The following is a 27,700-nucleotide window of genomic DNA, read 5'->3' as shown; positions in this document are numbered from 1 at the left end:
AGCTTTCCATCCGTTCTTCAGAGCAGCCTTTCCCCTCGCTCCAGTAGCCTCAGTGCGACTTACTGTATTTATCTCTAGCTTTACTGATGATGGTTCTTGAGACGAGAAGGTCCAAGGGCCCTCTTTGCAGCACGGCCATGATGGATAGCAGAGCAGGTCTTTCTGGTGTGCGTGCAGGCTTCCCAGGGAACAGGCACGGGAGCCTGGGAGGGGGACTCGTCCTTCCCTGTCCCCAGTGGGGTGCTGGGCTTCTCTGTGTCCCAGGTTCCTGCCAAGCTTCCCGGACTCATTCCCCAGCACTGCAATGCCTCTCTGGAGAAGCGCAGTTAGTGTGCTGAGAGGTGAAACCTGCTGGCTTGTCTCAGCTCCCGGGGAGGTGCTTCTCTTATTTCTCCTCTTCCAGGCTTTTGATTTTTGCCAAATGCCATTTTCTGGACTTAGAAGCACAGCCACAGAACTATTCTGGTAACACCATATTAAAGTTCTTGTTTCCCTCTGTATTTCCGTTTACAAGGGAAACATAAAGACAGCTGAAGCAGAACGCAGGATGTGTCTCTTAATTGTGTGCATTCATTTAAAAACAACCCCACAACCAAATCTGTATGTTAGAATCTCTCAAAATTTCAGAATAGATTGGTATTGGGAATCGTACACAAAGACATCTCTTCTCAAACTGCTTGCAGGCTGCTCCTGTGGCGTGTTATTCACATGCTCTGTGAGGAGGGAAGCAGATTGCAGAGCTCTTGGCTGTCTGCAATGACAGCGATGAGTGGAGTTTGGGCTGTGTTGATCAGGCGTGTGCTTCTCTTGCCTCCACGCAACCTCACGTGCTCCTGTGTAAAGTTTGTTGTGTTAGTATCTTCCTGTCTTTGCACTTAGCTCCCCCACATCCACAGTGCTTAAATAAGATTGGCCTGGGTTCTTGTTCTTTAAATTCTGGTATATGTCAAAGGTCTTTGAGGCTGGACAGCCAAAATAGTTGTGTATGTAGGGAAACACGTGAAAAATGTTAAGCCTTCGCTATGAATTCTGAGAATTGAATCCTTTTTTTTTAAAAAAAAGTAAGATTTGAAGGTCTTGTTTGCTGTTTCACTGCTTCCACTGGTACCACCTTGTACGATCTTTTCTACAAACATGTCAGTTTGCATGCTAATAATAGATTAATTTTTTTAATCCTTCCCAGAATGGCAGTTGCAGGTAGGCTGCTCCACGCTGTCACTGATCCTGAAGCTTGGCAACTTTCTTATAACTTCAAGCATGAAGGTATTAATTTGTTCCTAGGACAGCATTGTCCTTTGCCTTTGAGTTCTCCTACCCCTCCGTTGTGAGTTCTCTTCTCCACCCTAATGCATATATTGTTGTGTCCTCACTTTGTCTTCATCTGCTCTGCCAGTCATTCTGTGGTGGCTCCTCTTGCAGCACAGGCTGTCCCCTGGCCATCCTAATTATTTCACTGTGCCTTTTCAGGCATGGGTAAGTCACTAGAATCAGATGCTGTATCTCAGCTGAGGTCTTGTGCTTTGCACGGTAATGCTGGTACTTCTCCATCCCACTGGAGAGTTTACCATGATCCTATTTGTCCCTTTTTCAGATGACTTGTGTTGATAATGGACAAGTGTCCAGAGATCAGTCAGTTCATCTAGGGTCTTCTGAGCTCTGCAACTGGAAAGGGCTAACTAGAAATTCTTGGTAATCATCTTTATGTGCATGGCCATGCAGTCTTGTATGTCCAGACTTTATCTGCTTTCTATTCTGTCAGCCTAGATGCTTCTCCAGTTCCTTGTGGAAACACTAGTCCTCCATGCATTGATGGTTCCTCCTGAAGGTCTGCATAGTTCAGAAGTCAGTTTGGATTCCTGTCATATGTAGACTGGTGCTTGGACAAATTGCAGCAATTTTAACTTGTTTCCAAAGCGTCTCCGACTTGGAACACAGTTCTGTTCTAACTTTAACCAGGGAAACAAACAAAATTTAGTTATGCAGATGCAGCTGACGTTAATCTGACTACCCTGCTCAACCTACTAGCTGATTTGGAGACAGTTGTGTAATTATCCGGCAACACAAATGCTCAGGTGACCAGGACTAAGGTTCATTGAGTGTTAAAGCTTTGGTTCTCTATTTATTTTGCCTTGCAAAATTATCACTCCAATAATGAATTCGCTCTGATGGTAGTGCTGAGCTGCTTTTTGATGGAAAGCAGGGGAGGAAAGCAGGACATGTATTTTTGTAGACACTGGCTTACTGTGGTAGTCCCTCGTTAGTGTTAGTCTGTAGCAGACGATTCTGACAGTACTCATACTGGAAGCCCCTGAAGATGCTTGCTGTCATATACTGTGCAGCTGGTCTTTCAAAACAAAGAAAAGGAGATGGAAAAGCATCCACAGATGTTGTACAGCAGTGGAAGGAATTCTTAAAGAAGCATCCTCTTGCTTGCTAACTTCAGAGCTGGCTTCAAGGTGAAAGGGATGGGGATTACAGCCCAGGGTGTCTGTAGCAGCTTCGCTGAAAGATGTCTGAGAAGATGCTCTGTGTACTGAACTGAATCTCTGTCCACTAGGTTTGAGAGCACTGTGCAGGTTGGCAAACTGCAGGACCTTATCAACCGAAGTAAGATGGCGAGGTGTAGAGGACGATTTGTTTGCCCAGTCATTCTGTACAAGGGAAAGGTAAAGCTTCATGGGTTACCTGTCTTAACTTTGAAAATGACCTCTCTCCCTGTTGTTCGAACTGTGCAGCCATGTCTTCGGTTGGTTGTCACCTTCCTGAATGCTGTGAAAATCTGTTCTTAGGTACAAGCAGGCAGCCTGTAGCAGTAGGTAGCATTTGCTGTTTCGGCTGCAGGAGTCATCAGTAGTGGGGACTTCAGGCTGTTTTACCCTGCCATGTCATGAGCATTGCACCAAAGAGCTAACGTTTTCTCCATACGTATGTCCCTTCTGAAGGACTAAAGATACTTGGTCTTTGAGAGGGGAAAGACAACTATTGTCACTTTCTGCCCCTTACTCTTCCCAGCAGCGAGCTCCCTTTTAATAACTTTTCTCTTTAGAGAAGTTTCCCTTGTCTGTTCCCCAGGGAGGCAAGATTGCATAAATGGTCTTACGAATGTGTGGGCTTGTCTGCAAAGGGATCTGTAAGAAAGTGAAATTAGATTAATTTTTATGTGGATTACTTAAACTGTATTGAAGCCTGCAGTAGTCTCATTTAGAATTTAAGTAGCTTAATTCAGGTTTCTTAGTTCAATTTGGAAACACTGTATGAAGAGCAAAATCATACCCATAATCTGGCTTGACTGAAGGCATCGTGCTTCACCTGCTGACCTTTTCCTGCAGAAGTGAACTGCCCAGAGTCGTACTGGGACCATCATAATCTTATCCACAAGAATGTGGAAGTAAGGCTCAAGCAGTGTATAAACAGAGTATGGATGTTGCTAATTTGTTAGGAGTTGACTGTATTAGTGAATGGGAGAACTGGAAGTGAAAATGTGATTTAAAAACAAGCTACAGATAAAGGCACTTGGCAGTTTGATGTGTTTGGAGAACTCAATCTGGACCAGGGTTGCAGGGGAGACTGCTGAGAGGTGGTAGCTGTAGGTACCAACCGTTTCTGTGTAACGTGACAGCAAATAGGCCAGAGATCTGATAAGGGAAAGGCCTCTGGAGCATGCGTGGCTAATAACAAAATCTTCCTCCAGCATATTTGCAGATCAGCAACGTTGGCCGGCTGGGGAGAGCTCTATGGGCGCACTGGCTACAATTATATCTTCTCAGGTGAGTGAGGAGCCATTTGTCACTGTCTGCCTGGTAAAGCTGGTCATTGCTGGGACAGTGACCTACACGTGAAAGCAAGCTCTTCCTGACCTACACACAAGAGCAAGCTCTTCCTGAGAGCCAATGCAGAGCTCTAGCACAGAGCTGCTTGTATCAGACCGTGCATAATACAGCAAAGACTGAAATCTCTCATCTGTTTCCAAGCACCATACTACAGAACAGTGCTGTAGCTTATAAGAAGCAGCAACGAACTTGAAGCTGAAGAGTGGGTTTTGGGAAGCATGTAGGCAAGTAAGGCAGCCCAAAGGATTCGGGGTACTGATTCCCAAACATTGGGGGTGGCAATAATGGAAGAAAGAGGATAAGAATTTGCTGTTGCTTAGCTAATCATTGGGAATCAAATCCCGCTAATGGTAAGATATACTGGACTCTAGGGAAGGCTTTTCAGGGGAGTACTGGGTATCTTTAGTGTGGGAGCTGAAGCTTGGCTTACTGAAGCACTGTGTAGCGCTATTGGGGTGTCCTTCTGGCTGTCAGTAATGGCTTTGAGCTGCCTGTGTCCTTTGCAATGACAAGGGAAGGGTGGGCTACATTAGAAAACAGGCTTTTCAGGAAGAGGAAATGTGGGTAACTCCAGAGAACACTTGATGTGTGGAGAGAGGGGGCCAAACCATGACCTTTTTGGGTGTGTGCATGTCTTGTCAGATTGGGGATTGAGTTGGTAAACACAAGCGTCAGTTCTTAATGTCTTCCTTGCAGGAGGTTCTGATGATGCTTGGGCAGATGCAGAAGACATTTCAGAGGAAGATTCTGCACTTAGGTTTGTATACATCACTGGGATGGGGAACATGGAGTTTGGACCAAAGCTGACTGGCTCAGCCACTCAATTCTGATCTTTCCTAGGCTGGGCTTTGTGTCAGACTTGAGACCATCACCAAGCTCAGTTGTACTTCCCTTGCTTTTGAAAAAAGTGTCTTGAATGCTAATGGCTGGCTGAATCCAGTGTAACTGAAGCCTGCTAATCTATTGCCAGAGGGAAGGGCTGGATAGAGCCATTTAAAAAGGTGTTTGAATTACACATATGTGTTTACTTCATCAGGGAGTACATCTCCATGCTGGAGAAATTGTTCTGTACCTTATGTGCTTGTTGCAGCACAGAGTGAGATGTGGAGAGGGACCCTAAGCATGAAGTTCGCCATATCAGTTCATTTCAGAATTTGATTCTGACCCTGTGGAGTCAAGGCTTGCGCTCTGCAGCTTACGGCTAGAAGCAGTTCAGAGAAGAACCGTGGCAGTGTTATGTGGAGAGTCAGACTCAACACTGTCTTTCATGTTCATCTTGCTTTGTCGTCTTCTGCCTTGCAGAAATGCAGACTCCCAGCTGTTTGACAAGGTCAGAGGGCATGACATCAAGCTGCTGCGATACCTGTCTGTCCGATATATCTGTGACCTCATGGTGGAAAACAAGAAGGTGAAGTTTGGCTTGAAGTGAGTCTGGGTTAATTTGTTTTTCTGCAGGCTTTGGGTTGCGCTAGTGTAGCCCTTACATGTGAATTGTTATTGGGCACACATTCAGCAACCTGGGAGCAGTGCCTGGAAGAGTCCTAACAGCAGGATCTGTTAGCCAATGCTGTAGAGAACCCCAGGGCTTTAGGCCAGCGAAAGCTGTATCAATGGGCAAGACAGCTGCTTTCGTCTGTCTTCTGCAGCCTGAGTAGGTTTTCTCTGTAGAGCTTATAGTGATGTGACAGTCACCCCTTCAGAAAGGGGAGGGTAAAGGAGCCCTCTCCTTGTGTATAGGAGCAGAGGAAAGCTTTAGTGCTTTGGGGCTATACCTGTTTACTTGGATGTTTTGAGTAAGTTCTGCCCCTGCTCACTACTGAGTCAAGCCATTGCAGGGAGATGGGACGGTCGCATTTTGGGTGCTAGTATCTCTGTGAAAAGTACTCTACAAATGTAGAATACTTAAAGGGAGACTATAGGAAAGATGGGGACAATATCTTAGCAAAGCCTGTTGTGACAGGACAAGGGGTAATGGTTTTAAACTAAAGGAGGGTAGATTTAGGCTGGATATAAGGAAAAAAATTTTTTACAGTGAGGGAGGTGAAACACTGGAACAGGTTGCCCGGGGAGGTTGTGGAGGCCCCACCCCTAGAGACATTCAATGTCAAGTTGGACGGGGCTCTGAGCAAGCTGATCTAGTTGAAGATGTCCCTGCTCACTGCAGGGGGTTGGACTAGATGACCTCTAAAGGTCTCTTCCAATTTAAACCATTCTGTGATTCTATGATTCTGTGTCTGCTGTTTTCCTCTTCTCCTGTGCAGTGTGACGTCTTCTGAGAAGGTGGACAAAGCTCAACGTTATGCTGATTTCACACTTCTCTCCATCCCATACCCAGGTACAGGACTGATGTCCAGAGGGACTCCCAAGGGACAGGTGACAATCCGTTTCTGGGGACTGGGAACTACCTTTCTGTGTGCGTGTGGTACAATGACAGGCATGCTGAGCGTTTCCTATGCTCCCTCTGGAGAGAAGGTCTTTTAAACTAAGAACAGTGCAACAAATCTGGGTGCTCTGGTGGTGTGAGTCAGCATTAGGCACTCTTTGAGGTAGCAAAATAATTTCTCAGCAGTTGTAATTAATTCAAGCATGGAGAAAAAGTCCCGGGGTGGAGCTGGGGTTAAGATGGCCTTTGACACTCCCACAACTCCAAATTACTACTTGATGCAAAATATATGTCCTGTTCTGTGTTATGTAAAACCCCAATTCTGAAGAGTATTTTCTAGTCCTAGTGTTTCAGAGCACCACTGTAAGATACCCTCAGTGCTAGGCAGAACTGTTAACCTGAGCCTGCAACGCACGACTGAGATGCAGACCACTCCAACCCGTTTCCCTGGCTATATTAGTCCCTGTGCCTAGCAACCACTGCTGGGTCACTTGCTGAGCTCTTAAAGATGAGCTGAATATTGCTGCCTGCCTGCTGATGTCAGGCTCAGTGATAGGATTGAATGTGAAACTGCTGTGTGTGAGGTCTGTCTGCAAGAAAGGACTCTTCTTTCTCCCTTGCACACCAAGAAAGGGAGAGGAGAAAAAAAACCCAAAACTGTTATGTATGATCCAAAATTTTTCCTTGATTACTAGTTGTTGCCCTTAATTTTTTTTAAAGGTATTTCCTTTCATACAGAAGTTAGTGACAATTCAGAAAAGTTGCATTAAGATTTGTATCGAATTTGCCATGCAGATTGCTGAGGTGTACAGAAATAAGTGTCACTGGTTTCTGTAGTATGTGGCTCAAGTATATGTTGCTGCCCTATACCTTGTGAAACAGACCATGGGGGAGAGAGTGCACAGAGGTCTTCTGCAGGGATTGTAACGAATGAGAAAGAAGCGATTCTATAGAGTTAAGCTGTAGTGTTGTTACTGTATAGAGATCAGTGTATTATATGCAATATCCAGTGATGGTCCTTCCTTTTCTGCCATCTGGGACAGCTGCTATCTTTTAGCAGCTCTTCACTGCCACACTAGAGGTAAACCTTATAAAACTGGAAACTCTCCCTGCAGGTGTTGCCTGATTTCAGAAGTGCTGGTCCAGAAAAGAATATTGTCATTCTGTTAGATCTAAGGCACACACACCTAAGGATCAGCAGCCCCTCTAGTGACTGGCCTAATGCTGTGATATGTTCTTAATGTTTCTAAGTTTGCACTGAAAAAATTTCTGGTTTGCAATTTGTCTCGCAGAGAGAAGTTCTTCTGAGATCCTGCTCTTAGGTGAGCGAGGCAGTGTCCAGACATGACTGTCTAGGGTGAAAGACTTGGGTTAAAATGGGGTATCTGTAGAAGCTTTTGTGCTCTCCAGTGCAGAAAAACACTCTTTTACATTTGACTGGTAGTTGTCATTTTTAAGTGCTGATACTTAGTGCCCTAATCCCCCATTTTTTGCTTTAAGCCTTTGTTTAATTGGAGTTAAATTTCAGCTGACAGGTTGCTTCCTGACTCTGTGTTTTTGAGGGCTAATCCTGTCCTGCACAAATATTTTTTTCACTATTGGAGTTACTTGTGACTTGTAGGGGCAGAATCATTGCCCGTGTTCAGTGCCTGGCACAGGGGTATCTTGGTAATGTGGGCACCATGGCACTGCTGGGGCGTACACAGTACATTGGGAGAGATGTTTTGTGTAGCCTGCAGGCAGCTGCAGTGCTAATGGTGCTGCTGGGATGTGACTAAGTGACTGCAGTTTGCTGCGGAGACTTCAAAAAGTTTTTTGAGAAGAACAGAGCCAAAGGACAACTTCAGGAGGGGAAGGCTTGGAGGGAAACCTTGGAAGCGGTTATGTACCTGCTTCCTTCAGGCAGGGCAATTCACGTGTTTGAAAAAGGAGACTTAAATGTGAGAGAAATCACAGCTGCCTCTGCTAGAGCCCTTTCTTGTTACCTGCAGCAGATGCCCTGTGAAAGCTGGCTTTGTCCAGGGCTCTGCCAGCACCTCCTTTTGCTGGTTCCTTCTCACTCAGCGTGCCAGGCTGATGCCTTAGATCTGTGAAAAGCCAGTGGCCCTGGAAAGCATAGCTCCTCAGTCAAACGTCTTGTTTGGCAAAGAATTAAATCAGTCCCTCAAACTCCACATTTGCTGTGTGTTTGGAGTTTGCCCTTTGCTGTGTGAGTGTGTTCACTGCTGAGTGCTCCGGGCTGTTGCTGCTGGGAGGCCGTGCAGCACACTGTACTGACAATTACTGCTCTTCCCTTCCTGCAGGCAGCAGTTTTGATTGGCTTGGTGCTCTGGAGCCTGGGGCTCCCAGCACTTCCAGTCCCCAGGACACTTCAGTTGTTAGATATCACTTAGCTGAACAGTTGTTCATTATTTTTTTCTTGCAGGCTGTGAATTTTTTAAGGAGTACAAAGACAGGGATTATACAGCTGAAGGTCTCATATTTAACTGGAAACAGGTACATGGATGTTACAAAATGGAGAGCTGTGGGCTTTACTGGGCTTAAGTCTTGCCTCAGTTCCTGAGCGATGGTATGTTTGTCATGTGCTTATTTCTGATCACAAGAGGGAAACCAACAGGATGAACAAAGCAGATAGTGACTGTACTAAAATAAGCATTCATTGTGAAATTTGTATGTAGAATAAATGAATCGTTATCCTGCAGTCCAGGATGCATGACCTCTCATGGGAGGTATGGGTTGCTCCTGTTATTGAATTTGTTATCTTGATAGCTTCGGTTCTCAGTTCTGTCTTTGTATTCTGTCTCCTACTGAGGGAGGTGGTTGAGTGGAGTAGCCCTACAGGAGTTAAAAAACTAACATGCCTTGTACCTGGCTTTCACCATTGGGGGCACAGAAAAGCTCCTCTTGTCCGCTGGTCCTTCTAAGAGGCTGTGAGTTAATTCTTACCACTGCAGGTTTCTGTATTTAAAGATGCTTTGCTGAGGCACTTTTTTCTAGATACACCTTTTGGCATTTGTTGTTTTGGTTTTTCTGGAACTTGCTGCCTTCACGTCATGGCTTTTCTCTGACCAATTGTGTTTGCATTTTTTTCAGGATTACGTAGATGCACCATTAAGTATCCCGGTCTCTCTGACCCAATCTCTGAACATTGATTGGAGCGAGTACCAGGTGAGAAAAGCAGGAGTCTCTGTGGGAGATCAGAATCAGTCAGGAAGGATCAGTAAAGATTTGAAGTCTGACTCGCTCCTGTTGCAGTAATCTGGCTCACTTCTTACCGACACAGTGGAAGTGGGGCTGCAGGCCTGATTGTTCAGTATAGTGGTGGAAATTCTCTACCCAAAAGCTTCCTGGCTCGGTGTGTCCCGAGGCAGCTGAGTGTAACGTCAAATCTTTTTCTGTAGCTTCCATAAAGCTTGCAATCCATTAGGGAGATATGTCAGTAACAAAGGCAAGGAACATGCCAGCAAACTGAAAGCAGTATTGCTTGTTCACAATATTAACTAGGCAAGTGCCTGCAGTGGGCAGAGTTTCTTGGCTGTGGAGAGTCTTGAGAGAGATCAGCCTTCCCTTATGTGAGCAGTAGCCAAGTGACTAGGCACCTTCTTCATGGGTGCACAAGGAACCTGTCCTATGAGAGAGTAGAAAATCATAACTGATGGTAGCACGTCTCCGTTCCTTATTACTGTGACAGCATCACAAACAATACTCAAACTCTTACGTTTGCCCAAGCTTCAAGGTTTACCTTTGTCTGTTCATACCAGGGAGCATCACCTGGTACTGCTTATTAGTGTGCTCCATTCCACACATCAGTGGACCTACCAATCTGCCCAGATTTTGTGATGATTGACTGTGCTGGAGCGTGTCATGCTCCTCTGCTCTGTGGCTGGAAGCACCACAGAACTAGCAGAGCTCCCCGTGGTGGGCCGGTGTTTGTCACACAGTGATGTAAATAATGTTGAAGTACCAGCATAAGCAGAATCAGGGAAAAGTAACTTGCAGTGTTGAAGCAGAACTGATGGGACCACAGGTTGTTTATGGCTAGAAACTTGTTCACTAAAATACTGAGCAGACAGTATTTTAAAAAGGATATTAAAAATTGAAGAGAGCATAATAAATAGATGCAGAAATAATCTGAGGACTGGAGAAGGTGCTTCACTTAAAGCAGAAGTTCTCAATCTGTTGAGCTAATCACAAAGGTGATGGAGGGTTGACTTGATTAATGTGTAAGTACATTTGCAGGGAGAAGATACTAATTCTAAAGGGCCCTTGAATCTGGGGAAGAAAAGCTGCACAGGAAGCAATATCTGCAGTATGAAATCAGACCTTCAATTAAGGAAAAGCAGTCTTGCATGTTATTTTTGAGGATGATCTGTTGGAACATGCTTCTAAAGGAGCAATGAACTGTCACCCCTAGTTGAGGTGCTTTTCTGGGCAGAGATGCTGTCAGCTGCAAGCTTCAGGCTGTATTTGGGGCAACTGAACAAAACTTTCTGGTTTGTGGTACAGAGAGATTAGACTGGATGATTAGATGATTCCTTCTGGCGTAAGCACAAGATTGTGTTGAATTGGGCAGATAAAAGACTTTGGAACTATGTGTTTTTCTGCCCCAGGCTGAGTGTGTTCCCTATTTCCCTACTCTTTTGTTGCTGTGCAGGCTTCTCGGCAGAGCAATATGTTCTTTGTCTGACAGTAGGCTTAAGTGTGGTTACACGCACACGTGCACGCATGCAGGCACACAGCAAGTGTCCTATTGCTGGTGGTCAGACATCACATATACCACTAACACTGTCAAAATGAAACATGTGCCCCTCTCCTTGCCTTTTCCTTGCCAGTGCTATCCTATTTTCCTTGAGCTAGTTCTGGCTCTGATCAGACTGCTGAAATTCCCTGCATCTTCTCATGATACAGTGGTCGAGAGTGGCACGCTTGAGCTTCTGACGTTTTTTACCTGTATCTCTTGTAGTGTTGGAGTTCTCAGAGTTCAGAGCCCTTCTGTGGTGCTGCTGCTACTTGGGTGTTACTGTAGAAGCCCAGTGCCTGTCTGGATCAGCTGGGAGTGGGTCAGCCCTATGCAGGCAGCCTGCTGGGGCCATTTACAAGGGCCAGAGAGTTTTGAGCAAACTGCTTGGGTTGTGGGAGCAGGCTGCTGACCTTGGCCTGCTCACCCCATCATGCTACTTGCATCACATACACAGCTGTAACACGGCTACTGACCATTTGGTAAAGTGCACGCGTGCAGGGGGCTGCAGAACTGGATCAACGCTCCACAGGTGTTTGCTGGCTCATGGTAGTGTCTCTGAGCATGGTCTGCTCGGAGCTTCGGGGCCGCAGGCAAGCAGGTTCTGTGCCAGCCAGGCGGATAGAAGAGATGGCCCTTAATTTTTGTTATTATTTATTCCCCACCCCGCTCCCCACCTGGTTTCTTGTCCCAGAGTGCTGTTCTTAGAGGATGGGGGGGATTGATTAGAGGACCAAGGGAGTCTGTCGCTCTGAGGAATGGCCATGGGGTTATTTCTGCTTTGCTCTTCTGGATAGAGAAGTCAAGAGCATGGTGGACTCTGAACTGCAGAGTAACCTTTTGCTGTGGGCGGACCCATACCATCAACCTTTCTCTTTCTGCAGAGCTGGGACCTTGTGCAGCAGACACAGAACTACCTGAAGCTGCTGATCTCCATCATCAATAGTGATGGTAAGACAAATTCCTTGCACCCAGCGGTCTAACTGGAGCAGTCGCTGTCACTAGAACAGCCGATGGTGTTAGTGCCACTCTTTATAGAGAGCTTCACTTATCTCCCTTTGAAACAGAGTGATGGTCCTAGCATCTCGGGGCTCCAGCTCCCCTCTTAGAGAAGGACTTGCTGATCCCTTGAAGATCCTCTCTTCCTAAGAGTGCAGTGATATCCGAACATTTTGCCTAGAGTTTTACTGCTTTAAAGCTGAGGAGAAGAAACATTTGTTTCTGATTGTTGACTTTTGCCCTTTTTTTACTGGACATCTGTGTTTTGTGCCCCCAACCCAGGGTCTCATTAGGTGCCTATTTAAGAGCGCCTTTCACCCTCTGTCATCATAGCCACCCCAACTCCTTGAAGGGGTGTATTGCTCTATGTTGGCATCCTGTTCCCTCTGAGCACTGTGACTTTGTACCTAGCATGGCCAGCTACAGACTGTCCTGGACACACTGGAGAGCACAAGAGTTGTGCCCTGTGTGTGCCTCTGCTCAATGTGTATCAGTAGGAGGGTTGGTGAGACTGGAAAAGTGTGTGGTTGGAGCAGGTTTCTCTCTGATATGGGTTTAGATTGTGATAGTAGGTTGTGACTGGGTAGGTGCATGTCCTGGGTAGCAAAGTGATGTTCATACCTAGTGACTTCATGTCCTGAGAAGCTGTCAGGACCAGGACAGCACATCAGCTGGGGCTGCTGACAGCCTGGGACACTCTGAGCAATTTGTTGGCTGCCGTATTCAAGACAAAATGTTCTGGCTTGGTGGCTGAGCTCTGCTCTTGAGCCCAGGCTGTGGGGATGGAGAATAGCTTGTCTCTACAGATTTGCCATAAAGAAAAGTCATTGCTCTTGTTGTAACATCCTTTTTTTCCTTCTCCTTCCTACCCCTGCCCGGAGCAGATGACAGCGGGCTCCTGGTGCACTGTATATCCGGCTGGGATAGAACTCCTCTCTTCATATCCTTACTGCGCCTCTCCCTATGGGCTGTGAGTACCAGGCTGACCTGCCCTGCTTCTAGGGGTGAATGCTTGGAGGGTGAGTGACTGCGTCACCAGGAAGTGGTGGTGGAGCAGTTAATGTTCCTTTTGACTGTCTTGGCTTCAGAGAGGGTGTGAATTTGCTTTGATGTGGAGCCCAACATGCTGCCCTGCCACCAGACATGGTATCACAGGCAGGTAGAGCAAGCTGGGCATCTTGGATCACCATGACAGTTTTCAGCAGATCATGAATTCCCAAGTCGCAATCCCCAGGGCTACTGCCTGAAAGCTGTTCTCATTTGCTTTGCAGGATGGGCTGATCCACACGTCCCTGGAGCCGTCTGAGATTCTCTACCTGACAGTGGCCTATGACTGGTTTCTCTTTGGGTAGGCACACAGAGTTTTATTCATATATGCATCCCTGCGCAGCAGCGGAGAAGCCTTCAGGGGGTCATCTTTGGTGTTTGCTCACAACCAAACGTGGATGTTGGGGCAGCTCCCAATGAGCTGTGACAAGAGGGGCCAATGCCTTTTCTTACCTGGAGGCTCAGGCATCTGGCCCTTCTTGAGAGGTTGTGCTCTTCTGCTGATTCTGGCTTCCAGTGTGTGACTGAGCTTCCCTTGCTCCCTTTCCAGGCACATGTTAGCCGATCGACTCAGTAAAGGAGAAGAGGTGAGTGTCTGGTCTGGGGCGGTGCTGAGCACTGCTTTTTGTTCTCAGGGTACTTGTTTACGGAGGCAGCATTCACTGCCTGCTTCTGGTAATATCCGTCGTCTAGCTGGGCTCTAGAAAGATTGTTCGGGTGCTGGAAATTACGATGTAGGAGCCTTGCCCCTAACTTCCTGATGCATAAGGTATAGGACTGTTTTTCTCTCAAGCTACAGTTTGGTTGGTGGGTGTCAGTCCTGCCAGTTCTCCTGCTATGCCATTAGTGTTCAGGCCCCTGGTCAAAGGGTGCTCGGACTTGCTATTCAGCTCAGCAATGAGAAGGGGTGCTTAAGGCCTGTGACTTGGAAATAAAGCTATATAGTCTTGTGTGCTTGTCCTGAGTGCCAGCCCTCCTGCCTGGGTGCTGCAGCTGCATGTGGCTCGCATGTCATCACGGGCTCATGGAGCAGCTTGTGCTGGTTCCAGTGTGTGTATTTGGCGGGGCATATCTGTGGGTGGACAGATGGGTCTGGGAAGCAGGTGGAACTAACTCTCTTCAAATATATCATTGTTTAACCGCAAAAAATGATTGCTCTGACTATAGTTGCAGTACACTGCAGTATCATTTTTTGATAGAAATCAAGAGGTGGAGAGTATATCTAACCCTGTTGCTAATCCCCTGCTCCTCAGACTCTTGCCTCACTAAGGAATCCACTGCCTCTGAGCAGCAGAGCCAGGACCCTGGCCTATTTTCCATCTTTCAGGGGTCCCGCACCCCTGTATGAGTATTGTTCCTCCCATTCATTCCTTTCCCAGAGCTCTGCTTGCATGAGCCTGGCAGCTCTGCTCTGGTGCCTGCTTGGCCAAGGGCAGAATCGGTAGCTGCAACAGGAGAGGGGGGGCATGGCTGCCTCTAGCACTCCCTGCTCTCCACTGCAGGAGGAGAAGGGCCAAGCTCTGTGCAGGTAGCTGGGGTGGCAGAGGCACAGCAGGGTGCATGCGGCAGAGCAGACTGGTATGTGGCAGGGCATAAGCTTGGGACCACAGACGCCACAGGTGCTGTGTGCTTCCAGGTCTGATGCAGCTGTGGTGCTGAGGTGGAGCATGCAGCCCTGACCCTGCTAGTGCTGCTGGGTTTGCTGCTTACCTGGGTGTATAAGCAGCTGCTGGCGGCCATCTCTTTTCCATGCTGCGCTGATGGCATAAGTACCTGCCATGTGCTAGCAGCATGTGTGCAACGGATTGATAAGGAGACTTCTACACCTTCCTTTCTGGGCTTCCCCGTAGCAGGGAACAGAGGGTCAGCTTAACGTGTAAAAGAAGGCCCAGGATAGGATGGTGGCAGCCTGTGGTACATTGGAGGCTGGTAGCTGCAGATTTCTTGCTATCTCCTTCCTGCCAGCACTTTCCACCAAGATAAGAGGCTGCATGAAGCCTCGGGTTCATTCCTGAACCGCTCTTCTCTCTCCCTTTGCTCAGATTTTCTTTTTCTGCTTCAATTTTCTGAAGCACATGACCTCTGAGGAGTTCTCTGCTGTGAAGTCGCAGAGGTAAGGAGCCTGTGCCTGCTGCTGCATGGGCTGCAGAGCCAGGGAGCTTGTTAGTGCTGTTCCTTTGGGGAGACAGAAGCCCTGGTGTCCTGGCCCAGTTTTCTTTAATTTATTCTGCACTCTGAAGGCTGCAAAATGGGGCCGAGGCTTGTGAGGTGCCACATTGTGCTCTGAAAAACTGTCCATGCTGAAATGTGCTCTCTGCTTAATGACTGTCCGTGGCTGCTTTAGCACGGATGAGCCCAGAGATGTGTGCTCTGGCTCAAGCAGGCTGCACAGCAAGCTCCATCAGGCACTGCTGGGGGGGGCAGGGTGGCTGGTTTTTAACAGACCACTAAACATTAACCCCTTCCTATTTCAGGAGGGGCAGAATGAAACAAAGCCCACCCTGGAGACTCTGAATAAGCACATGTCTGCCTGCAGCCTGTTGCCACCCTCTCGAAGCACAGGATGTGTGGGCTGGGACTGTTAGGAGACTTGGATACTGCACACTGGCCCCATCCCCTCCCCTCTGCCCCAGCACAGCTAACTCCCCACTGCTCTGGCCCACTCTGTGCTGCAGAGGTCTGGCTCCAGCCAGCCTCCACGCAGCCCTGAAGTGTGGCTGAGGTAACTTTGTCTTTCTGTCCCCAGAAGGAAGAGTTTGCCACCTGGCTTCACCCTGGAAGAGATCTGCATGCTCAGTGAGTGCTGATGCCAAGCACCAGCACCCCTGGGTGCTGGTAATGGTTGATTGCTTTTGGGGCTTGGGTTCCCAGCACCAAGGTGGGAACAAATGGGCATGCTTCCTGTGGGACCTCGCAAGAACATGGCCCTGGGGCACATGGGAAGTGTGTTGCTTAAAGGGAAAGAAAGTGAGCAAGACCAAGCTAATCTTCAGGTAGCTCTGTTTTATTTTCTCTAGAGCAGAGAGACCGAGGCAGCACCACAAGTCTAAGCAGCGACTTCTCCCTGGGGATGGAAAGTTCCCCTGGAGCAGCTGGGAGCTTCACCTATGAAGCAGTGGAGCTGATGCCAGCCGGAGCACAGGCTCAAGCAGCATGGTGAGGAGATAACCACTCAGTGGGCTGCAGATCAAAAGGGGCAGGCTCTGAGCACAGCAGAAAAGATATTTCTGAAGTCCCTCACCCTCCAGGTCTGCTCTCTGTTGCATGGGTTCCTTATGGTGGAGGGAGGAATTTGGCTGTCAGAGGCTTTGCTGCAACTTGTGCTATAGAATTTCTGCACCAAAAATTGGAGACCACCCCATGTTAAAGACTGTCGGGCTTTTCTGCCTGAATGCTCCTGAATTTTGTCCCCTGATGAGAGTAAAGCAGCTTTGTTTCCTTTTCACCAGTTTCACTGTTAAACTTAATCCAGAAAGGATTTCATTACTTTTAAAAGGTGGTTCCAAACTACCAAAAAAATTACATTTGGCAGCAGCCTCCCCAGGGAAAAGTGGAGACAGTTTAGCTGCCCTAAAATGAAGCTTAATCACTTTATGGAAGAGATTATACAGGGAAGTGTCTGCAGTTAGTGGTAGGTAGGCTGGGTGGCCAAGAATCCCCTCTAAACTTTAGCCCCTCTAACAGTGTGAGGTATGTGAGCTGAAAGCAGGTTGCTGTCTGCAGCGCTGTGTAGAAGTACTTCTGGGGGAGCATATGAAATTCCCAATGCTCCCGGGTGACAGAGGATCACGTAGGACTCGCCTGGGGATGCAGGTGGCTGTCTGGAAGCGGGGACTGGGGAAGGTGTCTGGCAACTCTGCTGCTCTGGGACAGGCATTGTACTTGCTTGTGGAGTTTCTGGTGCTGTTTGGGGATTTCAGAACCTTGCTGTAGGGTTGCCCCTCTTAGTTTAATTTTTCTCTCCTCTCCCTCAGCACATGTGAAGATGCTATTTTATATTGCAATTATTTTAAATTAAATCTGGGTTGTGCTGCAGGCAGTTGGAAGTCCTCTGGGACTGAGCCTGCAGCCATGCTAGTGGCAGCAGCCTTTCTAAAGCACATTGTGATTCAATTTATAAAATGCTGAAGAGGGCAAGAGAGAATCTTCCTGCAGAATCACAAAATGGTGATGGGGAGTCCCAAACCGCATTTGCCAAGCGAGCAGTGCAGAGTCCTCTTTAACACACAGAGCCTATCTATCCACAGCAAAGTGACTGCAGCAAGTAGACAACAACTTTCCACTTGCCTGTCTGCAGGGTAGTAAACTGGAAGCATATATGTTGCTCTGAATGCTCAGGACATACAGACTAGATCCTGCAGCACAGAACCTATACATGATTTTCACAAGATGTGAAGTGGCCAGAGCATGCTGGAAGAGATCAGCTGCACTTGTGTGTTTCAGGGTTTGATTTTGTGACGTGTTTTCTAACTTTGGTTTGCTTTCTCTCCTGTTGGAGACATCAGGCTGTGTTGGGGCTCACTACCGCTACCAGGGGGATGGTTTGGGCCTATGCGGTGGCCTTGAGCTTTGGGAAGGGAAGATTGTGAGCTTTGCCATGAGTGCTTAGCGAGGGGACCGGTCATGGATGTCTTGCTGCAGGCTGTTGCGGCTGTGTAGCCTGGAGAACAGGTAGGGCTTCCTCCAAGCTGGGTGAGCTGGGCTGTGCATAGCATGAGTGGGGAGAGGAGGGGATGTGCTTCATTATGGTGTCCTGAAAATGAGTGGCCTTGAGGTCTTCTTGCAGGGAGACACATTTGGTTTTTAGCTGTACAAGCCTGTTTCTGCAGGCTGTGCTTGGAGATGTTGGCAGCTATGACAACAGGAGATAAATAATGCTTGAGAGAGGCTGTGGTGTGATGTTTGAGGGTGGACACACTTCAAGAAATGAAGAGAGAATATCATGCTTTCCACTGTTCAATGAGCCTGTCTTTAGCTGCACTTGCTGACTGTGCTTGAGATCTCAGTCAAAGCTGAGAGGCCCTTCCAGATTCCAGGAAGAACAGCATCTTTTCTCCTTGAGTTTGTTTGCTTTAGACTTTTCCTTTTTACTTGTGTACATAGGGAAGTCTTTGTCTAATTCACTGCGGTTTTGGAAAGGGAAATTTCTTGGGACTCCTGCAGAAAAAAACCTGATGTAAGAAAGAAAATCTTCTGAATGTGGAGCAGCAGTGACGTGAATTAGTCCCAAATATGTGTGCCTGTTTGACATGTAACTGGATGGTACTGTGAGCTAAGGCCTGATGCAGCAACAAACAGTGAGTTGCGCCTGAGTCTGAAAGTGCTGGCTAGAAAAGAAGCCAGAGCAATTCCAGGCGGTCGGCACAGACAGGGAGAGGACTGAAATGCACCTACTTCTGGAGAGACTATAAGCTCTGAGTACATGGTCAGAAGTGTGATCAGTGGTGCCTGAAGGGAATAACTAAAAGGGAAAATAACACTGGTGGTGTGGCCCTGTCACCCTCATCAGTGCGCACAAACGCCCACCTGGGCTGAGCTCCTTGGCTGACACGCTCTGTAGAGTCAGAGCAGGTTGAAATGGTCTTTCCCTGCTGGCAGGCCCTTTGCTTGAGGCATTTTTACAGCTAGACTAAACAAAGCAGCCGCTGTATGTGTGTGGGCTGATGCATTCTCCTGTCTCTGATTTCCAGGTCACGTGGAGGGTGATCTATAAAAGAACGGGCTCAGATGGGTAGAGCTCAGTCTACCCCAGTCACTGAGCAGTTACCCGTGACTCATGGTTCCCTGGGAGGGAGGAGGGCAGGTTCAATGGGAACAAGAGCTTGTAGCTGCTGGGGTAAAATCCAGCCTGTTGTGGAAAGGCTTCCTAGTTGGAGTATATGGGAAAGCCAGCTTTCTCACCGAAGTCCTCCATCCCACAGGAGGAAGAGCTGTGCATCATCACCACAAGCCATGCTCTGGAGCAGGGCACAGCAGTCTGAAGACAGGCTGCCTTCTGCAGGGATGGTTGAAGTCAAGTCCTCCAGCTCCTCCTCATCAACCCATTCTGATAACTTCCTGAGGATTGGAAGCAGCCCACTGGAGGTGCCCAGATCCAGGTGAGATGGGATGGACTAGAGCATTTCTCAACAAAATGAGTGGCTGGTAAAGGGAGCTCAAGGATGCACTTGTGTGGCTCTGAGAACCCTGGAGCACATGTGTTTGTATCTACAAACAAGCCTCAGGAGGCTTATTCCTCTCCAGCCTGACCTTGTGTGAAATGCTGGCTAGGTGAAAAGCTAGGTGTCTGTTCTGCCTGTCCCCAGCGCATGCCTTGACTCCATGAACTCTGACATCTCTGCACCCTGCATGCTTGGAGCTCACAGCATTTTCTCTGTCAAATGCATCTACAGGGGTTTGGAATGGCAGTGTTGGGGGCAGGGGAAAGCTGCTCAACCAAGCAGGCCTCGCTCTGCATCTGTCCTGTCCCCCTTTCTACCTGCTGAGCTTCCTGACACTGTAGGGGGGAAAAACTCTCGAGTGCTGGTGGCAAGCAGGAGTAGAATCTGCTGGGAGCAAGTTAGGAGCAAGGTGCAAGTGCTGCGCTGGCACAAAGGCTGTGTGGCCCGGAAGGTTGTGTGTTCCTGCTGGGCAACCAAGGAATGGGGACCCTGGACCCAGGCCTAATCTCATGCCGTAACAAAGGGTATTCCGGCACCCTTCCGGAGTCTGATGCTGTGGTAGGGCAAAGCAGAGCAGTGAGTGAGGCTAGGGAAGAAAGAACAGAGTCTGTGGAGCAGACACCATGTGTTTAGGCCGACAGAGGATAAAGAGGCTCTTAGACAAGAGGTTGCTGTTAACAGCATCAAACACTTGTGTAGTCTCTGCAGGTTTTCCAATGAGTCTTTTTCTAGTGATTCCCTTCAGAAACAGCCAGCAGCCAAATTTTGGTACTCTGTGATCATATGGAAAATAAAATTACAAACAAGTAAAGCATTGAAAATTTATAAGACTTTCTTACCAAGTTTCTTGATTCCAGAGAAGAATCACTGTCTGACAGTGTTCATAAATGGTGCTAACTATTGTCCCTGAAGTAAAAGATTGGTAGGATATTTTTTTGTTGTTGCTGGGGCCCACTTCTACATTCTCTGTAAGACAAAACAAATCTCCCAAGAAAAGAAGATGATATAGGAGAGAAAGCGGCTTGTCTTGGAGGCTGCTTTTGTTCACAACAGTAATGCCAGAGTTCCTGTGTGTGATCTTATGCCATTGCCAAGACTTGAGAGGCTGCTCAGTGCTGGGCTGGTAGTGAGCTTGCAGCAATGCTGTGGAAGAAATGGTTTATAATACTTCAGCCGGACTCTGCTCCGCAAGAGCGAAGAGGAGAAAGAGTAGGCAGAAGAGCACCATGAGAAGGAGCTGCGTACACAGTCTCTGGATTTGCATTCCAGGGGCTCAGAGCTGGTAAAGTCAATCTTTCCTCTGGCTGTGTCTAGACGAGGTGTCTATAAGCTGTTGGATGTTTAGTGCCCATTGGTGTCAGGTGTTCAGAACTGGCTCCCCCGGGGCTTGAGGCAGCAGGCAAGCATGGCAGGGAAGCTTATTATTTCCAGGCCAGAGCCTCTGGGGGTGGCTTTTCCCTATGCCCAATAAATATCCCTGAGAAGGAGTTGCAGTATTCTGTCTTTGTAACAGGTAAACATTCAATGAATTCTACTATGAGCATTTTTCTGACCTTTATGATACCTTCTACCATGGCACAAAGACTTTATAATCCTTCAGTGCATCAAGGTTGCACCAGTCCATTCCCAACCTGTGTTAACATTTGTGAACAAGGCAGTGTGAAGGGCTGGGCTAGAAAAAAAGCATGTGATGGGAATAAGGGATAAAAAGGGAGCAAACCCCTTGCACAGCCTGGAACCAAGGGGACAGGAGAAGGGAATCAGTTGTAAAGCCAAAGCAGTGAGATCAGCCTGTACACAGACATGGTTACCCTGCTACACTCGTGCTGGGTGGAGACTGTACACCTGTATGCACCCCATCTCTGGGGTCGCCTGGAGACCCTGCAGGGAGTGGGTGGAATTGTCAAGACAACGGCTGAACTGAGCTTCTCTTTCAGACCAAGTCTTCTGGCACATTCATTCTTCTTTGCCTCCTAGGCCATTGCCAGATCAGTCGGACTGTGCCCTGCCTACCTCCCCTGGGGTAATGCTGCTAACGGCTCTGCTAGTGAAGGACTTGGGCAATGCATTGCCTGGTCAGATGCTGACACGGCTTGTGCTTTTTGGGGCCTGCACATGGTATGTCTTCGACAGAGAGAGGGGTTGTGTAACTCCACTTGGCTTTGGTCTCCCTGCCTGGACAATGTTAGTCTGAATTTGTCTGGTGAGCTCCATGCAGGTAATGGATATCACGGTACCTTCAGCCACCATTTTCTGTCCTGAAGGAAGAGTCCCATTTTGGTTGGAGGAGGAGTGTATCTCTGATGGATAGAAGAGGTAAATTCTCTTCCTTCATACCCTGAAAAGTGATGGGACTAGGATGCAAAGGCTGGAGCACAGAGACTGATCAGGATGCCAAAGATAGCTTTATCTCTACAGCATTGTTGGCAGGTTAACACCCAGGACTGTTAAGATGAAGAAACTACTGCACTTGACTTCCTAGTCCACTGGTTGTGTGGCCATAGCAACAAAACACTTAACTACTGCAGCAGCAGTTGAGGAATAATGGTTGCTTGTAAAATGCCAGCAGGCACCCTACAGGTAGCTCACGTAAACAGCCCAGTCCGTGTGCTGGCAGGTGGGGGAGCTCCGGAGGGAACGGGAAGGCAAGTCAGCAGAGAGAGATAAGCAGGGCCTGGGAGAGGAACTGGGGTGCTCTAAAGGAAGGGGTCACAAACACCAAGTCAGCCTGTAGGAGCCAAGCCCCGCTCCTGGCCAGGCCACATCAGCAGTCTGCTGCTGACGTCACCTCACCAACCTGTCTCCTGAGAACTGCTCTCATCCAAAAGTCCTGGGTACCCATAAATCCCAGGATGGTTCTTGGTAGCAAAGCAGTACAAAGACAAATTCACAGCAGTCTTTTTAGCTTACCCCAATGGGATGGTAAGATCACATCTGCTGAGGGCAAACATGCATGAAGATACTGCATAGATTATTTGTAGAGTAGGACATGGTGGGGCTTGTTGTACAAATGAAGAGCTCTGAGTATGGCAGATAGCGTGCATTGAATGTAACTCCCTGTGTGCAAGTGGGTAGCGGCCTGCAACCACGTCCTGTGTTTGCATGGGACACTAATAGTGTAAGCAACCCATGACACTGCAGAAAAAACCCATATCTGTGTCAGGGATTTAGCCTGTATGCACATAGCACTAATGTGGATTAGCAGCTGGATAATCTTTGGTTGAATGTGATTTTGCTAAGTCAATTAAACAAAACCTGAAGTACTGTGATCTGAGGAGTCAAGATCTGCAGGAGTTAAACTGTGGAGGATCTGCTCTTGTCAACAGAAAGAGAGAGCTGCCTTACTTCAAGGGCTGCAGGCGGTTCAGGTGTGGGGCTGGAGGGAGTGCAGTGAGCACAGAGGGGGACAGAGAAGCTGCTGTCCCTTGGCTTTGGGTGTTGTGTTTGGTAGTGATAAGACTGCATACGCACTGTGTGTCTTGCCTCTTATAGCCACCTGGCTTGGAAGCTGTATCTGCGATGTGACAACTTGTGATAGTGATCGCAGCAGGACAGGAGTTGTTTACAGGAATGCTTTCTGGAATTATTGCACAACTCTGACAGAAAATGAGCTTGCCGGCTGGCACGTGACTGTGGTGCAATCAAAAACGGTTGTGTTCGCAGAGGACTGGCTGTTCAGGCTGTTAGAGCACTAACGCAGCCTGTAGATAGCTGCCTGGGGTTCAGCCAGGGATCTCAGTGCAGCCCTCTGCCAAGTGCTCCTTGCCAACATTTCCCACGCAAAGGTGGGCAGGGCTGCCCTTTTCTCCAGGTTGCCACAGTCTGCCTGTGCTTACAGACTTAGCTCTTCAATTTGAGGCACAGAGCATATGCTGGCAAATGAGCTGCTTTGCAAATAGTCCTAGGTGTGCAGAAATATGGCAGGTGAGTGGAGGTGGCACAGGGCAGGATGAGAGCCTAGCTGCTGGGCATCTGGCACTCGTCTCAGTTATGTATTAAGAAAGGGAAAGATCCATGACTTGCTCTGCCTCCGGTATTGGCTCCACTCTGGTAAGTGGGTGTCTGTGTGCTCTGAAATACTCTATCTTGTGCAGCATGTTGCATGGGAAGCACTGACCTAATTAAAAGGAACCGTTCCAGGCTAGGAGTTGCCAGTTTATGGCCTGCTAGAGGTCCTTCCTCGTGTGAAGGAACAGCTTGCAGCTCATCTCTGTTTTGCTCATCTAATTTTGTTAATCTTGCACTTTTGAGGGAGTTTCTTCCCACTCATGGACCTGAAGAGGTGGGTGTGTGAAGCTCACTTTCATTCTCTTTCTGTCTGCCATTAGATGTCTGTGGCAGAGACAGCAACTTGAAGACTTGCTGTATCTCATCTCTCCTAACCACGTCAGCTTTGCTGTAGTCGTCCGGCTGCTTCCCAAGACCCTCGGCGCTGCCCTCGCAGCTCGCCAGCCTCTGGCATGGCTGCAATGTGTTGCAAATCTGTTGTTCTTACAGGCTTGGGGACTGGTCCCGGTGACCCAGCAGCCCTGACTTCCTCTGGGGGCCTCCCTGAAGCCCTTTTTGGGTCTCTGCAGCAAGACTTTACAAGGAGCCTTCAGGGATAGAAATAACAGGAAGACTCTCACCTCTAGCATTGACTGGATTGCACTGGGATACAGTCACTCTAGAGATCTGGTCTTGGTCTCAAGCCAAGGTCAGCTTTTAAGTAGCTCTGCTGCCCTTGCAGTGCAAACATGGGATTTCTCATGCCATGCCTTCCCTGCCTGTCTCACCCAGCCTTGGCCTCTGCTGCCTCTCGAGGCTCTTGAAGGCGCTTGTTGGTTGTGACACTTCCTCAGGAGCCTCCCTTGAGAAGGCATTGGGGATAGAGGGGAAAGTCTGCCACAATATCTTAGCTCTGCTGGCTAGGGTCAGGTGTATCTAAGCCAAGAGAGAGCTGACCTGGACTCATTGCAGAGTGATTCAGTTTAATTAATCAACAGTGTTTATTCTGCTGCCTGGAGGCAAGACACAGAATTGGCTGCCTTGAACTCCTAAACTCCCATGCAGTTAGGTTAGATGTAACTTGGTGAAGTTTGCAGAGCTGCTTGGCAGGGTTGGGGACCCCAGGAAGGGTTAGAGAACTAGACAGCCATTGAGAGTCAGTCTTGCAGGAGGTACATGATGCTTCTATCAGCCTGTCCAAGAAAGGATTCAAGAGGTGACTTGATCCATCTCCAGTCTAATCTTAGCTGACAGCCATGGAAGTGGACCAGCAGCTGGAAGCTGAGGCTACATACTCAAGGCAGGAAACAATTTTCTGCTCACCTTCTTTAACACAGACTCATCTGGCCAGTGTGGTTGATGATACTGGGCAGGAGGACACTTTTTACTGTCCCTGGGGCCCTGGATCATGCCTTGTTCCTTTGCTTGCCACGTAGGTACAGCCTCCTAGGCAGGCTCCTGACACTACTCTCCCTTTGCAAGAACTGCAGAGCTCTGCTCAGTTTTCTTCACCTTCACCTGGAGATCCTGCCATGGCCCAATCCCTCCTCTGCTATCCAGAGTCGCCCTCTTCAAAACCTTTGTTTCTGCTTGGCCCCAAATCTGTCCTCTCTTCAGCGCTTCATTACTTCTCTGGCAGCAAGCCCAACCCTATAGATCTCTTTACTGCTTTAGCTCAAATTCTTGTCACTGCGTGTGACACTCCTGGTTTTCCTGGCTGGCTGTGCTGTACTCTCAGGGAGGTGACATCCTCACCTTCCCTCTGCACTGAAGCAGTGCTCCTCTATGCTTCTCCTTGGCTTCCTGCACTCTTCCCACTGTGCTTCCAGCATGGCACTGTGCTCTCGGCCCAAACGCCCTGCCCCTCTCCTCTGTCAAGCTGATTTCCTCAGCTTTATCTTCCAAAGTCAAGGAGAGGGATAGATGTTACTGAACAGCTGCTCCCTTTCCCGTAAGAATTCCTTGCATCCCAGGGAAGGTTATCCCTGTTTGATCTCCAAAAGGTCTTTCTATGGGTGTATGCTGCAGTTCCGCTTTCAATGAAATGCCCTCATTATGACTACAGTGTTATGTGCTCCAAGAAAAACACCTTTCTGCAAGAAGGGGTTCTCCCAATACTTAATGCTCACAGCACCTCTCTGAACATCACTTCTCAGATCATCAAGCAGCCAGAGAACAAGAGCCATACCCAGCAGGTGAAGATCTGCTCTTCCCATTTTCTCCTGTGATGCTTTTCCAGAGCCTCAACTTCCAGATGGCCATGTCACCCCCAAACTGCAGCTGCAGGAACGCTGTGGTGGGAAGCTGACATTCAAGGAGCTCTGTGGCTTCCCATCCTCTGCTTGCACAGCCAGCTCAGGACTGTGTTTCAGACTTTTCAAACTTGGCCGTATTGATCAGACTAGTTAAATGGCAGGCTTGGAATTAGATTGAGATTGCAAATAGGTTTCTTGCTGTGCATCTCCCCCCACCCTCGCCTTCCAGTCTCACTGAGGTCCTTCTTGTTGTGGGAGATCCTGTCTTTCTAGCTGTTCTCCTGGTCTCTTGGGGAGCAGCTGCAGTGCGCCACTGCTATTCTTAGCTGTGAAGACAGTGTGCAAGTACCTGGCCCAGCAGAGCTGGAGCTGGTGCACTGCTGTCTGCCCAGCAGATCTCAGATAAATTATCCAGAAGATCTTGGTAGTGTGTAATTGAGTAGCTCTGCCACAGGCTGTGCTTCCAGCTATGTACACTCCGCTGTGCAGCGGGACACAGTAATTGCTTGCTCCCTGGAAATCAAGGGCTCTGGGTTTGTCTCAACTAATTGTACCCTCTTGTCTGAGATTTTGGAGGGACGCCTCAGATTCACTTTTCTGATTTCATGCTGCTTCTTTTCCTGGTGGGAGGTTGCATACATCAAACAATTATCCTCCCTTGGCTATTTTTCCTGTCCTAAAGATGTTTTGCCACCTGGTTTCTGGCACAGTCCACTCTTCTAACACAGGAATAAAAAGGTCTTCAGGTGCTGGGGGGTGCCCTGGGGACATCGTGAGCAGTGACTGGCTCTATTCAGATCTCATGTTAATGCCTCAGGAGTGATCTGCTTTCTAATGGCTGCCAGACCAAGGATCTCTAAGCCTTCCTCAGCACTAACCAAGTCACAACCTTGATTCTCTGTCAGGCCTTGCCACTGCCCTGGGATGTGCTAACAGCTACAACGAGCAGCAGGGGGATGCCCCTTGTACAGCACGGCATCCACATCTGTGAGGGATTCAGGGCAGGACGTGCTGTTGCATCTCACTGACGGGTTTCACAGTTCTGCATGGCCATCTGCTTCTTGCTGGCTCTGTCCCGTCCGGCTCCCGGAGCACTCCTGCTGCTTTGTTGGCCCCAGCCAGCTTGGCTCTCCCCTTGCTTTCAAAGGAAAGGCTTGGCCTGGGGCCCAGCCAGAGCTGCATGTTGCACCCTGGTCCCAAGAGTGTCAAAGCTGCTGGCACAGGCGCTGCTGGCCATCAGCCCAGCGGGACCCTGGCATCAGTGTTAGTGAAAGGCATGTGGCTGAATGACCTGACTGATCGTGCCGTCTCCCTCTCTCTGCCCCAGATCGGCGGACCATTCTCTGCCCGGATCTTCCGTTTCCACAGACTTTGGCAGCTGGCAGATGGTGACAGGGTGTGGCAGTATTCAGGAGCAGGCAATCCTGAGCGCAGACGCCTCTCTCCCTTGCAGCTTCCCGGATGAGTTCCCTAGCACTTGCCTGTAAGTGTCTCAAATACAGGATCTCTCCTTGGGTCTCTCAGCTGGCTGTGTGCACTGGAACTTTATCACCCTGGCACTTTCAAAGAAGCCTGGGAGCCCGTAACAAGCTGTCCTGTCTACCCTGCCCTGATGCTTTCCATCCACAAATCAAGTCACTGAGCACTCTGCTTTGAACTCAGAAAGAAACCGGCATTTTCTCTTCCTAATGATGGGGGGCACTTTGCTTTCTGTGGGAAGAAGAGACTTTTCTCTCTTCTCTAAAGATGCTGAATTTGGGCATAACTGAGTGCATTTGAGGATGCATGCTTGTCAGGAGAGGACTGGTAACCCAGATTTTCTTGCTTTTGGATCTCACTCGTCTCCATCTCCCTGCTGGGTTCAGATTCCTGCTGCAGTGAGAGACGGGCATTCTTCCTGTCACCCCAGTTTTTGTCTGATCACGCGCAGCATCGTTTGCAGGTGCTGCATCTGGCCAGTGCAGAGCAGCAGAGACCCTGCATCTCACTGTGTAAAATGGCTGGGAGGCAAATGCGCCTCCCCAGACAGAAAGCCACTGCTGTGGAAGCTTGAAAGACAGGAGATTCACTTTAATTGCTGTTAGAGGAGGACTTTGGCTTGTGCCATCAGGTTGCAAACTCTTGATCAAGAAACTGAAATGGCAGATCAGGGGTTGCTGCTAGCTAGCTGTGCTGGAGCTGTGCTGCCGAAAGCTTGCAGTCCCTTGCCGAGGTCTGAGTACATGGTTTGGAGGCAGAGGACAAGTGATGTGAAAACTAACATCTCCTATGAGACAGGCCAGCTGCCCTGGCTTGTCTTC

The 27,700-nt window shown here is 48.5% G+C and overlaps 1 protein-coding gene across 3 annotated transcripts in view; it reads left to right on the top strand.

Moving 5' to 3' along the window:
• MTMR14 (myotubularin related protein 14) overlaps positions 1-27,700 on the top strand; it is a 34,178-nt gene that overhangs the window by 3,681 nt on the left and 2,797 nt on the right. The window contains exons 3-18 of one of the 3 annotated variants that reach the window (XM_064453676.1): positions 2,558-2,666; positions 3,692-3,767; positions 4,527-4,587; positions 5,133-5,255; positions 6,092-6,165; positions 8,639-8,709; positions 9,307-9,381; positions 11,836-11,902; positions 12,835-12,920; positions 13,222-13,298; positions 13,548-13,584; positions 15,040-15,110; positions 15,744-15,793; positions 16,015-16,153; positions 18,919-19,095; positions 26,728-26,883. In XM_064453676.1, the coding sequence (XP_064309746.1) occupies positions 2,558-2,666; positions 3,692-3,767; positions 4,527-4,587; positions 5,133-5,255; positions 6,092-6,165; positions 8,639-8,709; positions 9,307-9,381; positions 11,836-11,902; positions 12,835-12,920; positions 13,222-13,298; positions 13,548-13,584; positions 15,040-15,110; positions 15,744-15,793; positions 16,015-16,153; positions 18,919-19,095; positions 26,728-26,883 (1,449 nt within the window). Of the gene's footprint in view, positions 1-2,557; positions 2,667-3,691; positions 3,768-4,526; positions 4,588-5,132; positions 5,256-6,091; positions 6,166-8,638; positions 8,710-9,306; positions 9,382-11,835; positions 11,903-12,834; positions 12,921-13,221; positions 13,299-13,547; positions 13,585-15,039; positions 15,111-15,743; positions 15,794-16,014; positions 16,154-18,918; positions 19,096-26,727; positions 26,884-27,700 lie in introns of those variants that run through there. The other 2 variants (XM_064453679.1, XM_064453677.1) reach the window with 2 other exon arrangements.

Source organism: Phalacrocorax carbo, chromosome 6 (assembly GCF_963921805.1).
Source record: "Phalacrocorax carbo chromosome 6, bPhaCar2.1, whole genome shotgun sequence".
NCBI lineage: Eukaryota > Metazoa > Chordata > Aves > Suliformes > Phalacrocoracidae > Phalacrocorax > Phalacrocorax carbo.
The sequence above is the reverse complement of the archived record's forward strand: the minus strand, read 5'-3'. Positions and strand labels throughout refer to the sequence as shown.